Source organism: Dermacentor variabilis, unplaced genomic scaffold (assembly GCF_050947875.1).
Source record: "Dermacentor variabilis isolate Ectoservices unplaced genomic scaffold, ASM5094787v1 scaffold_23, whole genome shotgun sequence".
Lineage (NCBI taxonomy): Eukaryota > Metazoa > Arthropoda > Arachnida > Ixodida > Ixodidae > Dermacentor > Dermacentor variabilis.
In genome coordinates, this window is record NW_027460401.1 from 931,345 (window position 1) to 948,472 (window position 17,128).

At 44.5% G+C, this 17,128-nt stretch overlaps 1 protein-coding gene and 1 long non-coding RNA gene across 2 annotated transcripts; one reads left to right on the forward strand and one right to left on the reverse strand.

Moving 5' to 3' along the window:
- Positions 1-710: 710 nt before the first annotated feature.
- Positions 711-4,159, reverse strand: LOC142568604 (uncharacterized). Its single transcript, XM_075678484.1, has 2 exons — positions 3,797-4,159; positions 711-1,016 (listed from the first exon to the last, which is right to left on the reverse strand). The coding sequence occupies exons 1-2, from the start codon at positions 4,157-4,159 to the stop codon at positions 711-713; spliced, it is 669 nt and encodes a 222-aa protein (XP_075534599.1).
- Positions 4,160-7,808: 3,649 nt separating this feature from the next.
- On the forward strand, positions 7,809-9,855 carry LOC142568605 (uncharacterized). The gene is made up of 3 exons (XR_012825478.1): positions 7,809-7,999; positions 8,161-8,262; positions 9,761-9,855. It is a non-coding gene; the product is annotated as an uncharacterized LOC142568605 (long non-coding RNA).
- The last annotated feature ends 7,273 nt before the right edge of the window (positions 9,856-17,128 follow it).

The window sequence follows — 17,128 nt, forward strand, 5'->3', positions numbered from 1 at the left end:
TACATGCATTTTCAACGTGAAATTAATAATGGAGTGATCACTTACGCCTTGGAGGTAAGTGAGTTTACAAACAAGGTCAGGCACAGTGGTGAAAATAAGGTCCAGGATGTTAGATGACGTAGAAGGTTTACCGGTGGGTTCATGTACTAACTGTGACAAGTTAAAGTCTGAACAGATATTCAGAAATTGTGCATCCTCGGATGAGCTTTTTGCCAGGGTATGGAACCCGAAATCACTTCTCCACAAAATATTAGGAAAATTGAAGTCCCCCAGAATAAACAAAGGTGACGTAGGGTACCGAACAGTTAGACTGTTGAGAACATCATGTAAATCATCGCAGAAAGATTTTGGTGCTGTTGGGGGTCTATAGCAAGCGCAAAAAATGCAGTCACAATTATCAATAACAACACGCACGCACCCAAGTTCTAAAGCAGATACTACTGGAACATTAGATGAAGAAAGTTGATCATTCACAGCAATTAAAAACCCCCGCCAGCACAAACATCACGGTCGTACCGGTAGATCTTGTAGCTTTTTTCACATTCGGAAATCTCAGCATTTCTTATTTTTGCCGAAAGCCAGGTTTCTGAAAGGACAACTATGTCAGCTGAGCATGCGTCAATGCGAGATGATAAAGTTGTTCGTTTATTGAGAATACTGCGTGCATTGGGGTGAAAAAGATTGAAGCACCATCTGCAGACAGCTGCGCATCACCTGTCACGTGCGCTGGGTGCTTTGCGAGCCGCGCGCGCCTCTCCAGGGGACACCAGTTCACAAACAGTGTCAGTGACTGCGCTGTATATGTAGGCTTTATTGTTAATCACTAGTTTATTAAAACGAAGTGAAAAAGGCTGGCCGCTAGACTTGCCGAATTCGAGAAGTTTTTTTCGTGTCAATCGCGTTGCCCTGCAGAAATCTTCGCTAATGGAAACACCTGTACTCTTCAATTTAGATTTCTGTGAGAGAATATTTTCTTTGGTTTTGAAGGAAGAAAACTTCACGATGATTGGGCGTGTCTTTATTTATTTATTTATTTCGTGATTCATCATTAGTACAGAAGGAGGTCCCGGAGTTACAAGAACTGTCAGGGGGACCTCCTATTAGTAATTTAACATTGCATGAATTAATACATTTGGCAACATAGCAGCGACAAACATCAGAAAACGCGAAGTTAATGAAAAAAATTAACAATTACAAAAGGTTGCTTACAATAATTGAAGTTCAAAACAAGCAAATGAAAACGATACAGCGTATGAATAAATAAATATGTAGTATTTGACACATTATGGAACATAGGAATGACACATGTCAAAGAACACGGGGTTAATGTAACAGATAATTAGAAATAAATATATGCTTACAATACGCAAAGTACAAATGTTATATAGACTATGCGACAAAAACTTTGAAATGCCTAAGAAAGGAGAAAAAAGAAGACAAAGGAACATATAGAATAACCAATAAATAAAGGCTGTCGATACAATAGGTAAGTACAAAACCATTGAAAACTGGGAAATAGATTTGTACACAATATATACTTATAGTAATGAATCAGTAGCCAGTAGTGTCGTTAGTAAATATTTCTTCGTCTCTCTCCTGAATGTTAATGTTGTGCGGCAGGCTTTAATATGGGGTGGTAGATTGTTCCAGTATTTAATGGCCGTAAAAAGGGAAGCAAACATTCCATAATTAGTGTTTATTCGAGGAAGTAAAAAATTGTTGTTAGAGGAAAATCTCGTATTGTTAGTGTTGGTGAGAGCAGAGTTATTAAATGCATCTAAAATTATTTCATGATTTAGTGTGCGGTATATTAGTAAAACCAATTTGAGCTGGAGCATGTAACGTAATGGTAGTATTTTTAAGGAACTGAAAATTGGTACAGCATGTGACATGTAACTAGAGAAATTAATGATCCTCAAGGCTTGATTTTGTAAATGTTGTAGATGTATTATGTGCGAGCAATATGTGTTTCCCCAAACTGAGATGCAGTGTTGTAAGTGACAGTGAATAAATGCGTGATAAAGTGAAGTTCTGACGTTTTGTGGAAAATACGAGCGCGTTAGGATTAGTACTCTTATTCCAAAGGCAATTTTTTTTAAACCATGTCAGCATGCAAGTTAAATTTAAGTTGGGGGTCAAGTTTGACGCCAAGGAAGACAACTTCATGTGCAGGTGAGAGAACATGAGTTTGTAAGACGAGCGGTGGCGCGGGAGCGATGACGCGTTTGTGTGTATGAAAAAGCATAAACTGAGTTTTCGAAGGGTTGATCTGAAGTTTGTTACTTGTGCACCACGCAGATAAATTGCTTAGGTCAGAATTGAGTCGTTTTATTACAGTATTTATGCATTTGCTATTAGTAAATATAGTCGTGTCGTCAGCATATAGAATAGATGAAGTACTGGTTAAACAGTGAGGAAGATCATTAATGTACACCAGGAAACGTAAAGGGCCTAAAAGTGAGCCTTGTGGGACACCCTTAGTGACTGGTTTAGTACGTGAAAGTGAACCTCCGAAATTCACAACTTGAGTTCTGTTAGTCAAATAACTGCGGATGAGCGTAAGAGCTGGGCCATGAATGCCCAGAGCTTCTAACTTGTAAGAAAGGATGTTATGACAGATGGTGTCAAATGCTTTACTGAAGTCAATGAAAACTGAACCAACAATATGGGAGTTGTCAAGGGCATGTTTTATTTTGTCAGTGAATGATGTTATAGCTGTTTCAGTCGAATAACCTTTACGAAACCCGTGTTGTTCAGGCGAGAGAAGATTAAATTTGTGAAAGTAGTTTGTTAAGCGGGTTACAAGTAGTTTCTCAATGACTTTGCTAAAAAAAGATAGCATGCAGATAGGACGGTAGTTTGAAATGAATGCTTTGTTACCTTTTTTTAATAATAATAATAATATTTGGGGTTTTACGTGCCAAAACCACTTTCTGATTATGAGGCACGCCGTAGTGGAGGACTCCGGAAATTTTGACCACCTGGGGTTCTTTAACGTGCACCTAAATCTAAGCACACGGGTGTTTTCGCATTTCGCCCCCATCGAAATGCGGCCGCGGTGGCCGGGATTCGATCCCGCGACCTCGTGCTCAGCAGCCCAACACCATAGCCACTGAGCAACCACGGCGGGTTACCTTTTTTTTTTAAATATAGGAGTTATTTTACCGTGTTTTAATTCATCGGGGAAAACGCCTGTTATGAACATGCAGTTAACAATGTGCGCGAGTACATCGGCGATATGAGATGATACTAATTTGATTTTAGAAGGTTGTAAATTATCAAGGCCAGGACCTGTAGTTCGTAAACTAGCGATTGAATCGGATACTTCTTTGGGTGATGTAGGGAACAAGTAAAATGAATAAGGGGTTTGCCTGAGCACTGGCTGTGGTGTACTGTCTAGTGAATGATCATGTGTAGGACAGAAAAAAGTATTGAATTCATTTGCGATATCAGTGGCTTCCGTTACTACCCTTGTTCCTGTATTAAGTTGGCTCAGTGCGTGGTTTGGTGAAGACAGATGAAGAAAGGACCTAATGGTATCCCAGGTTTTGCGGGTGTTAGTTGTGTGTTTGACAATCGTTTTCTCAAAGTAGGAACGCTTGGCTTCTTTCAAGAGTCTGGTAAGTGTGTTAGAATAAGTTATGTACCGCGACTTTAAAGTTACATTAAAAGGTTGGCGTTTTAATTTTTTATGGAGGTTATCACGTTTTTTAATACTTTTTAAGAGGGATCCTGTTATCCATGGGTTTCTAGGGGCGGAGAACCAGTGAGTATTTTGTGTTAGGCTATTTGCAACATAAGCACCCAACCTATGTGCTCTCTCCACCGTGCCATCTGTAATACGCAAATTTAAATGGCGTGAGAGAAGCTCACAGATATGCTTTTCCGATTGTGTCCAAGTCTCGGAAACGCCGTCTGGGATGCCAAAAAACAGTAAATTATGTCGCCGTGACCTATCCTCTAGATCATCAAGACGCGAGGCCAAAGCAATACTTTCAGACTTAACGGCCTGGCCAACAGAACTACTGATATCTGCTGTAGGTAGCGCTGTTTCAAGACATTCGACAGTAGATTCAAGATTTGCCAATCTGCATGCAAGATCTGCGACTGTATGTGAAAGTTCCTCTTGGTTTTCTTTTAGCTCAGCAAATGCATGCATCACCTCTGAGTGGCGACTGTCGATTTTCGTTGAAAGGGCCCCTATGGCGTCGAGCAATTCTTTGTGCGATTTGCTAGAGTCAGCGTTTAGCGGACCGGGATTTTCTTCTATATCCCCGCAAAGCAGTAAAAGTTTCGCAACAAAAATGCATTCGCACAGAGTATCGTAAAGCACACTGGGGCACTGGAGCAGCAGCAGGCAAAGATTGTTCGATCGTTTAGAATTAAGAGATGAAGTACCACCAACCTGCACATGAAAGAAAAAGGGGTTAGTGAGCGACATCATTTTTGCCGCTCTCCCGTGTCCACTGAAGGCGGACAGCCGACGCCAGTCCTTTAAGGGCTCGCCGTGGAGTGATGGCGCTGGTGTTGCCGATGTGCCGCTTGAGTGCAATGCAAAAGCACTGCGCAGGTCACGTAGGGCGAAGCAGTCATCTTCGCTGATTGCAGTCGTGACTGTCAGGGGTGGTCTTGAGTTCAGCACAGGTGACGATAAAGGAACACTTGGTCGACCGGGAAGCAGGGAAAGCCACACGCCGGTTAGGGCAACAAGCTGCACATGAAAGAAAAAGGGGTTCGTGAGCGACATCATTTTTGCTGCTCTCCCGTGCCTACTCAAGCGTTATTTGACTCAGAGATGGCATACGATAGTCTTGCTTTTTAAATATCACGTTTGGGGGATGTACTTGCCTGAATCGATCAGAATCGCTTAGAAATCCGTGTCGGCTGCAGCATCGGAGACCTTAAACAAGCAGCTGTCGCGTATACTGGTGGTGCCTTCCGGGTAACGCTTGTTTTGTCTATTCTGGAACGATTTACCTTTGAAGCTGCAATATGTATAGGCACCAAATGGCACTACCGGCATCAGCTTTGCGTAAGTTGACTGTTATAGGTCGCCGATGCTGCAGAGGGGCCGATTTCTAAGTAATTGATGGAATCAGGCAGGTACATCACCCATACGTGGTATTGAAAAAGCAAGACTGTTGTATGCCATCTCTGCGCAAATTAAGCGCCATTAATCGAGCGGTTTAAGCGAGAGGAGCATTTCACGGTACACGTTTGGCGTTGCAACACTCATGATAGAGCACACAGGGGCGTTGTATGTGCTTTCTTCTCACTGCCGGTTCTCTTTCGGCAGCTTCCTGCGTATGTCACCGAGCAGCTTTGGCACACTGATGGAGCTCCTTGACCCCCGCATCACAAAAAAAGACACGCGGTTTCGCAAGGCTATACGTCCAGACCACCGCCTGGCCCAAGTTATTAGGTGATGGGAACATATTTTTGCTGTTGTGCACGCCCTGTTGTACACATGCTGTAATATTGCTTTGCTTTTTGTTTTGCTCCGAAAACAGACTACTAGTCATATCAGGGATACTGTGAAGCTCGTAACGGATACAGCATAACTTGAAAGAATGCGAGGAATTTAGAACACATTTCCTCTCATTATTTGCGCGCCTGATGACTTGGTTCTTGAACTTCATGTGGATTACGGTTGGTGTTATCATTTTATCCAGTGAAAATAGCTGCTGGAACTGGAGGCGATTGGATCCATCGCTTTGGAACCACAGTACACATGAAGGTTTACTTAGCGAGCGTAGCTGAATTTGTTTGTCCCTTCTCTTTTCCTCTTTTCAGATTGCTGGCTGTTGGCGATACCCTGCGGTCATCTGCCTTTAATATCTTGGCTGGCAGTTCCACAACGTGCAACCTTGTTTCAGAGGTGTGCCTGGCCATTTAGGAAGTGCTTGGCCCTATATATGTTATAACGCAATCATCTCCAGATGAATGGTTGAGGGTAAGTTCTTTGATCTCATTTCCTTGCACATACTGCATGGAGCGTAAACCAGTGACAGTATCGATAAAATATAATTTAGGCACTGAAACTTCGTGACCACTGTCCTTGAAACTAAAGCGACCAGTACAAAAAAGTCTACATAAAAGCATAATTGTCAGAATAAATAATTTCAGTGTCATTGTCGAGGGTACAAATCACTACTACGACTTCTAGGACTGCTATTCTACATGGAGCATCTTACACATCCCCCGCCCGAGGTTATCTTCGAGGCTTGTGCTTAACATATCAATTGCGTTTTTTTTCTGCCTTAAACTTATGTCTCCGAAGAGTTTGAGCGCATCTGGAACATGCCACACTGCCTAGGCGCAATAGATGGAAAGCATGTCAATATTGAGTGCCCGAACAATTCAGGCAGTGTGGACAGAAACTATAAGAATGCTTTCAGCAAGTCGATGCTTGCAATCAGTGATGCACACTACAGGTATGCAAGTACAGTTGCTTTACTTACAAGTTCTTGGAGCTGTTGTATATGCTGTTTGGTTGATTTTCTTTTCTTGGCAATTGCCAGCTTTTTTGTGTGTGGTGGTGGGTCTCAATCCCAGAGAGCACAATGTCATGTGGTAGATGCATAAGAATCATATACAGCCTCTAAGTAGTCATCGGTAGTGTTAATTTCAGAAAACAGCCAGTAAGGGATGCTTTCTTAAGAACTTATAACGAAAACATAGAGATATAATTGATGCAACTTTATTTTACAAAAACACCTTTCAAGTAAAGTTTAAAATCGCTTTTTGTTTTTTACTAACCACTGTAAGTCACTTACGGCTTGACCTTGTCAGATTCTGACTAGAGCCTTTCTAGCTTTGTCATCTATAAAACTCCTCAAAGAATGAGGAAGGTTGTAGTTGTATCATTTAGTTGGTGTTTGAGCTGCATGTTGATGTATGCAACAGTTCAACTGTCATGATTAGTTTTCATGTGAGTGACGTGGCAGCCATAGCAAGTTAAATGTGCCTATGTTTCCTTGAACCAGATCATATGAATATAACAAAATTTGTTTCCACTCCACTCTTAGGTTCTTGTTTGCAGAAGTAGGCCACAATGGCAGCGAATCAGATGGGGGTAATTTTGCCCGGAGCCCATTCTTCAAGAGAGTTGACCAAAGCCTGCAAGGGATTCCTGAAGACTCTCTTTTGGCCGACATTGGCAGCACGCCCTACTTCTTTGTAGGAGACGAAGCGTTTCCTCTGAAAACCTACCTCATGAGGCCGTATGCAAGGAAGAGTAAGTAATACCATTACCTTCGTCATTTCTTGGCCGTTACAGTACTAGCCATTAGCTAGATCTTGAGGAGTGATTTTACACACTTTTAAGGGTCTCGTAATATGATATATGTGTCATCAGCCAGTGCTGCAAATGTATGCATATGAGGGATTGTATACAAGCATGGAAAGATCCTTTTCCTCCATTGACCTAAACCACTCTAAATGTTGCCATCGCAGTTATTTCTGACAGGTAGCGATTATCTGTAGCACATTTGTTGCGGTAAACATGTAGTGTGCTAGATCTTGGGGATAATTTATACCTGCAAATTTACACAACTTCATAAGGAAACTGAAGCGGCACTCCTTCTGCAGTCTACCCCCTTTGTTTGGAAACTGTGTTGACGGGCAAGCTCAGCAACCAGATGTTCAGGGAGCACCAAGTCAGTTTTCACAGCTACAAGAAAAAAGAATTTTCAACTATAGACTGAGAAGGGCTCGACGAGTTGTCGAAAATGCCTTTGGGATCCTGGCTCAAAGGTGGCGCATCCTGCGCCGGCCATTTGAAGCCAAAGATGAAAACGTCAGACGGATTATATCACCGTGTGTATGCATTCACAGTTTTCTGATGACAAACAGCTTCCTCTCGTGCAGTTTACTGCCCACCAGGAACTACTGATTATGAAGATTGGCAGAGACGTCAAACCGATGGAACATGGAGGCAAGAAGCGGATGAGAATGGCGGACTGACTCCTGTGCCTGCCACAGGTTATCACCCAACGAGGTAATCATGTTGTGGAAATATCTGCAAACAAAACTGGGACTGCTGTTTACTTACTATTCCCCCAAATAGCTTGCTTTTACGATTAGTTGTTAAAGTGATGTTAATTGCCACATGTTGGAGCGAGCACTTACGCTTCAATGTTCCATTTGTTTTGTGTTTAGGCTTGCCTACACTACACGAGACAGGCTTTGCAAACACTTCATCGGAAGCGGCAATGTCCCCTGGCAAGAGGAGATGATCAGGAGCAGCAGAGTGTAGTAATGGTAACATTTATTTTACGTACAGCCACTTTAAACACATTTTATATTGCATTGCCTGCTTGCAGTGATGACAGCACCCTCGTACACTTTGCTATCTTCTAAAAGTTATTCTTGAGAGATATGTATGTTGCAGGTACGGATGCAGACAATAGCAAATGGAGCACGATTTTGCCTTCTCATATTTTCACGTGTTCAGTAATTGAAAGTGGCATCTGCGGTATCTGCAGGCTGCTGGTGGACACTAGTGCGCTTCCTCATGGACAAACTGTTTCTTCATGTCAAAAGGAAAGGCCTGATTGCAATTAGAACGGAATAGCATGATCCGTTTACTTGTGTCTGCACCTATATACTTGGCAGCACTTGTGACACACAAAAAGGCACATGCAATCACAGATCATGAAAAGGTGGCAGCAGTTAACCCCATAACAGCTGGCTTTGTAAAAATGTTAATAGTTTTCATTGGTAGTTGCAGGTGAATACCACACCATTTCAGTACTGCACAAACCGTATTTCCTGACATATTCCATATATCAATAAATCTGGAAATGGGCCAAGCAAGAAATGCCAAAGGAAGAAATGCCATCCAAAATGTTTGTTTATTTAAGATACCTTACAAGCCCCTTAGCATTGTGTAAAGGGGATGTTATTAACAGTGCGTTTGTAAAAGCAATACAAAAAGGGAGAAGTTCAGCTCATAGTAACTGACATTTGAACACATGATTACAGATAAAAAGCATGAAGCAATGGACGATACAGTCTAAATCAAGTAAGAGAAAAAAGAAACAAGATGCATAACAGGTAAACAGAAGTAAAAATTACAGTGATACAGTGGTGCAGCAAAGTAGAAATGTGTGGATGAAGTAAGCATATAAAACATTAGTGCGAATTTTGTTCATTCATGGCTCCTTGGAGTCGGTGGTACATCATTGTTTGAATTTCAAATATCGCATCTGACTGGTCTCTCGGACCAAGCATTCGCAGCTGTGCCGCAAGTGCCATGCACGTATGGTCTACGACATCTTGTGGCTCCCGCTGCAGTTGTTGCTTCTGCTGCCTCTCAGTCCGCACCGCCTGGAGGTGCTCCATACAGGCAGCAGTTACAGCAGCATGCTGAGGGGCTTTCAATGGGCTGCAAGTTGAAACAGTTTTTTTAGTATTCGTGTATTATGTAATCATTCTTGATTTACCTCCGTTGTTTCCTTGGTGACCGCCGTGCTTTTTTACGCCTTGGAGTCCTTCGAAAAAATTGAACCTTTCCCAGCAGCGAAATCCATTCACTCCAGAGGCACTATAGCAAGCGGTTAGATGCAAGCATGTGCTACATGAGAAATGAAAAAGCTCGAGTCGCAGTGTTCTACCTACCTATCTGTGTCAGACTCTAAGTCATCTTCTGTTGGTTGGCTGTAAAAATGAGTGTGTAAATGCCATGTTTGTACAGATTGCAAGGCATTTCAGTGATTGCAGTCTTGTATGCCTATATTACAAGTTCTTTACCTTTCAGTTGCAGCAGCTGCTGGTGTTGCTGGGCCACTTGACGGAACTGAGGAGCCAGAAGTTCCTGCCACTTCATCTTGGTCCTGGAGATTTCTGTTTCCAGTGCACAACAGTTATTAAATGAATAAACCTATAATTATTGGACGGCCTAAGTTTGGGCAATAACACTGTGATAAATTCATTTTAGATATAGTCATGGCTGGCAGGAGTCGCAACCTGTACATGATAGAAAGAACATTGTTCAGGAACTTACTCTTCAGGAAGGAAGTCAAGGCTTGAATAGAGCCTGCAAAAATATATTTGCACATAAGGAGAGCACTCTGAAAGGTTACTAACTTGAGAGTGTAGGTTTTGTTCCCTCCTGGGTTTTTGCATGGATAACATATAACAAGCAAGGCTACAAATGCTCGTGTAGATTTTGGAAAATTGCTCCACTCACATTGGCTCTTCTGAAATTGGCTCCATTATTGCTTGCATTGGCAGAAAGTGTTTCCACTGTATAGTGGCGAAGTCTGCGGCACCGGCTCCGCTCTTCATGCTTGTTCGAATTTGGTTTCGAATCTTCGCGAATGTGTCCTTCAGGTTCTTAAGCTTTTTTTTGACACAGCGAACCTGCGGAGAATAAAAGGCTCTTTTGTCAAGTAGAATGAAGCGAATTGATGGACTGTTTGTTTGCTTTCATTCGCGCTCTTGCGAGTCATTCAGCGTAGCACCTCCGATAATTTTTAACGGCTATTTACTGTGCTGTGTTGCAATACCCGACCGCCGTTATTTATTTGGCTGACCACAACACAACCGCCGTTACCCGCGGCAATAATTGCCTGGCATCGGCTGTCGCCGCAGATCATGAATCGTTAGAAACACTTTACGCTCACCGTTGTAGCACAGGAAAGTTTCTATTTTAACACTGCCTTACTCTCGCGGTGCCATCAGTGTCGCGCGTGCATGCCTGCGCAGGCATTCGAACGGCGCATGAGCGGAGCATGCACGGCATAGGAGCAAGCAGCGGCGCGGGAAAAATGTTTGCTGAAGTTTGACGGAAAATATGCATAGAAACAAGGTACAGGCAATGAGAAATTCATCGGTCATCGGGCTCGCCTTCGCGGCGCTGCTCGAATACTTGGACGGCGCCGACCTGTACGAGCGGCTGTAGCCGCCGCGCCTTCCTTGACGTGCCTTAGCGCTCGGCTGTCTTTCTCTATATGCATTATTTTCTCCACTACTCTTTTTATCCCTTTCCCCTTACCTGTACAGCGCTGTGGAGGTGCCCTCGCACGAGAGGCAGTAACGGCGCTGTACTTATCTCTTCTATTTTCTCTTTTAAAACCACTCATCAAAGTCTCGTCGCTCCGGCATCGGCACAAGTAAGCGTGAATAGCAGTCGTACTTACCACTCAGTCCCATTTTTTTCCCGATCTTATCCCATAGCTGCTCTTTGTAGGCAATGTCCTTGAAGTTCAAGTGTCTTTTGTCGTATAGTATGGGGTGCTGCTTAATTGCGTCGATGAGCATTTCTACGGAGAAGATCGGTCGCTCAGACATGCTGGTCGCCATGTTGACATTGAACGGGTTATTACGTCAAAAACGAAAGTTGCGGCTGCGGCGAAAGCGGAAAAAACGGGTCCTGGACCGATTGCCTTCACCGCGCCGCTTTCCGCCCTCCTCGGCGTCAAAAGCGTTCGAATCCGCTTCGCTCGCCGGATATTTCGTGTAGTGTGAACAGGCCTTTACTTTGATTTACTTCCGAAGCAGCCGACGCGGCCGCTGTGTCCACGTGATCCCTCATGCCACGTCGCGCCGACGGTGGCGCCAGCTTTTCCAGTGCTGGAACTCGCCCCCAATAGCTCAGCCAGCCAGCAGGCCAGCGTGCCCAGTGGGCTAGCGTAGACGCCAGTGCGCATGCGCGGTACAACATGCGCAGTAGCGTCTAAGCTGGCTCGCTGTGGGCGATGTCTCGCTGAGCTAGTACTTTCTAAAGACGCGAACGCAAACAGAACGGCGCGTTAGAAGATAGGGTGCCGTCTTGGGCCTCGTGCCAAACATATCCAAGCCAACAATTTATTAGCAACCATACTGTCGTTTTTATGCAAGGAGGTTATATACTTAAACTTCTGGAGTGTAAGTCCCAGCTGCCTCCTACGGGAGTGCGTGAAGCCGCCGGCGGCCATATTGCTAGAGGAAGAAGAGCGTGGCTCCAGCATATACGTGGCCGTGGTGTACGCGCGGCGCTCCCTGCACTTGCGGTTCCGCAATGAAAACTAAAATAAACCCCTTTAAGAAGTATTTAAGAAGTACATGATAAATAAATATCAGTCTGCCGTTGTGCGTCGCTGTTGTAGAAAAAAAAATGCGTCATGGTGGCGGGAGCCTTGTGTTTACACTTTCTTTTCATCATTAAGTAACCTGTCGCGTACATGGATAGTGTGACGCCCTTTCGTCGATACGTGGTACCGGCCCGCATGGGCAGCGACATGACCTCGAAATATAGTATCTTTATGCTATATCTTTAAAAAACCACTATTTGTGTAAATGAGCGTTTTTGAATTTCCGTAACCCTTTTTAAGATCTCGTCGAGCGTGTTTAAACCTGGATTTTCCTCGATGTCACCACTAAGCAGCAACAGTGGACGGACAATGCGGAAGCACTCGCAAACACAACACGATATACACTCAGGGCTTGGTAGCACCATAAAACAAATAGCATCACTTTTGTGACACTTAGAAAATGGACATTTCTTTCTAACCTGTACAAGAAGAAAGTGCTTTTTCATGGCGTTTTTGACGATGCCACCAAGCCCACTGAAGAGGGCCTGCGCTTGCTGCGGCCTTTTGTAGCTTCGTCCGATGTCGCTGCTGTCACTGGTTGGCCGAAGGGACGGCGCAGGCGCGGCGTTGCGATCATACTGGATGCTTGATCCACGGGCGGCTAGGTTGGCGTTGTCAACCGTGTTGATAGCCCAGTGGGGTGCTGCTCATGATGATGCAGGATAGCCAGCGTTCCGGAATCATGGTGCCGAACAATCGAAGACCGGTCGCAGTTCCGAGTTGCCTCTGTCAGTCCGAGCAGCGTCTGTACAAGAAGAAGAGAGTGGTTTCTCATGGCGTCCTTGACGGTGCCACCAAGCCCACTCAACTCCTAAGTTTATTCGACTTAAGGGCAAAATTCTGCAGCAAAGTTATAAAACCACCACAGGTGATAAGGAGCTGAATGCGAGGTATCTGGTACAGACAGACGGGGGAAAACTTACAAATCACAATCGCACACATTCAGGCGAGTATGTACACAGGCGAACCGAGCAGGGAACAAAAACAACATCATCATCATCATCATCATCAGCCTAGTTACGCCCACTGCAGGGCAAAGGCCTCTCCCATATTTCTCCAACAACCCCGCTCATGTACTAATTGTGGCCATGCCGTCCCTGCAAACTTCTTAATCTCATCCGCCCGCCTAACTTTCTGCCGCCCCCTGCTACGCTTCCCTTCCCTTGGAATCCAGTCCGTAACCCTTAATGACCATCGGTTATCTTCCCTCCTCATTACATGTCCTGCCCATGCCCATTTCTTTTTCTTGATTTCAACTAAGATGTCATTAACTAGCGTTTGTTCCCTCACCCAATCTGCTCTTTTCTTATCCCTTCACGTTACACCTATCATTCTTCTTTCCATAGCTCGTTGCGTCGTCCTCAATTTAAGGAGAACCCTTTTCGTAAGCCTCCAGGTTTCTGCCCCATATGTTAGTACTGGTAACACACAGCTGTTATACACTTTCCTTTTGAGGGATAGTGGCAACCTGCTGTTCATGATTTGAGAATGCCTGCCAAACGCACCCCAGCCCATTCTTATTCTTCTGGTTATTTCAGTCTCATGATCCGGATCCGTGGTCACTACCTGCCCTAAGTAGATGTATTCCCTTACCACTTCCAGTGCCTCGCTACCTATCGTAAACTGCTGTTCTCTTCCGAGACTGTTAAACATTACTTTAGTTTTCTGCAGATTAATTTTCAGACCCACCCTTCTGCTTTGCCTCTCCAGGTCAGTGAGCATACATTGCAATTGGTCTCCTGAGTTACTAAGCAAGGCAATATCATCAGCGAATCGCAAGTTGCTAAGGTATTCTCCATCAACTTTTATCCCCAATTCTTCCCACTCCAGGTCTCGGAATACCTCCTGTAAACATGCTGTGAATAGCATTGGAGAGCAATGAAGGGGGCTAGTTGGTGAACGTTCATGGTTATATTGCGCTCAGTTTTACAAACACGATACTAAGGAAGGACAGGACGTGGACGGACGAAGCGCAATAGGAAGGTTAGGGATGTAGAAGCCCGATGTACTCGAAATAACATTTAGTAAAGCAATGAAGGGGGCTAGTTGGTGAACGTTCATGGTTATATTGCGCTCAGTTTTACAAACACGATACTAAGGAAGGACAGGACGTGGACGGACGAAGCGCTTCGTCCGTCCACGTCCTGTCCTTCCTTAGTATCGTGTTTGTAAAACTGAGCGCAATATAACCATGAGCATTGGAGAGATCGTATCTCCCTGTCTGACGCCTTTCTTTATTGGGATTTTGTTGCTTTCTTTGTGGAGGACTACGGTGGCTGTGGAGCCGCAATAGATATCTTCCAGTATTTTTACATATGGCTCATCTACACCCTGATTCCATAATGCCTCCATGACTGCTGAGGTTTCGACTGAATCAAACGCTTTCTCGTAATCAATGAAAGCTATATATAAGGGTTGGTTATATTCTGCACCTTTCTCTATCACTTCATTGATAGTGTGAATATGGTCTATTGTTGAGCAGCCTTTACGGAATCCTGCCTGGTCCTTTGGTTGACAGAAGTCTAAGGCGTTCCTGGTCCTATTTGCGATTACCTTAGTAAATACTTTGTAGGCAACGGACAGTAAGCTGATCGCTCTATAATTTTTCAAGTCTCTGGCGTCCCCTTTCTTATGGATTAGGATTATGTTAGCGTTCTTCCAAGACTCCGGTACGCTCGAGGTTATGAGGCATTGCGTATACAGGGTGGCCAGTTTCTCTAGAACAATCTGACCACAATCCTTCAACAGATCTGCTGTTACCTGATCCTCCCCAGCTGCCTTCCCCCTTTGCATAGCTCCTAAGGCTTTCTTTACTTCTTCAGGCGTTACCTGTGGGATTTCGAATTCCTCTAGGCTATTCTCTCTTCCACTATCGTCGTGGGTGCCACTGTTACTGTATAAATCTCTATAGAACTCCTCAGCCACTTGAACTATCTCATCCATATTAGTAACGATATTGCCGGCTTTGTCTCTTAACGCACACATCTGATTCTTGCCTATTCCTAGTTTCTTCTTCACTGTTTCGAAGCTTCCTCCGTTCCTGAGAGCCTGCTCAATTCTATCCATATTATAGTTCCTGATGTCCGCTGTCTTACGCTTGTTGATTAACTTCGAAAGTTCTGCCAGTTCTATTCTAGCTGTAGGGTTAGAGGCTTTCATACATTGGCGTTTCTTTATCAGATCTTTCGTCTCCCGCGATAGCTTACTGGTTTCCTGTCCAACGGCGTTACCACCGACTTCTATTGCGCACTCCTTAATGATGCCCATGAGATTGTCGTTCATTGCTTCAACACTAAGGTCGTCTTCCTGAGTTAAAGCCGAATACCTGTTCTGTAGCTTGATCCGGAATTCCTCTAGTTTCCTTCTTACCGCTAACTCATTGATTGGCTTCTTGTGTACCAGTTTCTTCCGTTCCCTCCTCAAGTCTAGGCTAATTCGAGTTCTTACCATCCTATGGTCACTGCAGCGTACCTTGCCGAGCACGTCTACATCTTGTATGATGCCAGGGTTCGCGCAGAGTATGAAGTCTATTTCATTTCTAGTCTCACCATTCGGGCTCCTCCACGTCCACTTTCGACTAACCCGCTTGCGGAAAAAGGTATTCATTCTCCGCATATTATTCTGTTCTGCAAACTCTACTAATAACTCTCCTCTGCTATTCCTAGAGCCTATGCCATATTCCCCCACTGAGTTGTCTCCAGCCTGCTTCTTGCCTACCCTGGCATTGAAGTCGCGCATCAGTATAGTGTATTTAGTTTTGACTTTACCCATCGCCGAGTCCACGTCTTCATAAAAGCTTTCAACTTCCTGGTCATCATGACTGCATGTAGGGGCATAGACTTGTACCACCTTCAATTTGTACCTCTTATTAAGTTTCACAACAAGACCTGCCACCCTCTCGTTAATGCTATAGAATTCCTGTATGTTACCAGCTATTTCCTTATTAATCAGGAATCCGACTCCTAGTTCTCGTCTCTCCGCTAAGCCCGAGTAGCACAGTACGTGCCCGCTTTTTAGCACTGTATATGCTTCTTTTGTCCTGCTAACCTCACTGAGCCCTATTATATCCCATTTACTACCCTCTAGTTCCTCCAATAACACTGCTAGACTCGCCTCACTAGATAACGTTCTAACGTTAAACGTTGCCAGGTTCAGATTCCAATGGCGGCCTGTCCGAAGCCAGGTATTCTTAGCACCCTCTGCAGCGTCACAGATCTGACCGCCGCCGTGGTCAGTTGCTTCGCCGCTGCTGGGGACTGAGGGCCGGGGTTCAATTGTTGTATTCATATAGGAGGTTGTGGCCATATACTGCACCAGGGTGGCCAATCCTGCTCTGGTGAGAGAGTGCGTTACCGGTTCTGGTCACCGGGGTCAGGCCGCACTCCAGGCCTGTTCGTGCAATTTTCTCAACACACGGGTTTTTTTTGTATTTTATATTTTCCGGTGGAGAATTGCGCGGCACCGGGATTTGAACCATGGTCCTCTTGCACGGGAGACGGATACTCTACCGTCCCCGCAGGAGTGAAATTAAAAAATTTAAATTATGAGGTTTTACGTGACAAAACCACTTTGTGATTATGAGGCACGCCGTAGTGGAGGACTCCGGAAATGTCGACCACCTGGGGTTCTTTAACGTGCACCTAATTCTCAGTACACGGGTGTTTTCGCATTTCGCCCCCATCGAAATGCGGCCGCCGTGGCCGGGATCCGATCCCGCGACCTTGTGCTCAGCAGTCTAACACCATAACCACTGAGCAACCACGGCGGGTGCCGCACGAGTTGTACGCCTTATTTAACCTACAGTGGTGCCCTATTTGATCAGTCAAGGTGGACCAATCTGAGCTCGGTTATACCGCACGGATGGCACTCGGCTAGAGAACCTGGTATATATGACCTGCACATGTGTGGCCATACATAATTGAGGATATATATAGTTTTTTTAAGAGGGTTCCCGTACAGTGATAAAATAAAGGAAAAGACATTAAAAAGAAAGAAAAAAAAGAAAAAAAGGGGGAGAAAAAGAAGGAACATAGGAGGTGATTTGAAGTCGT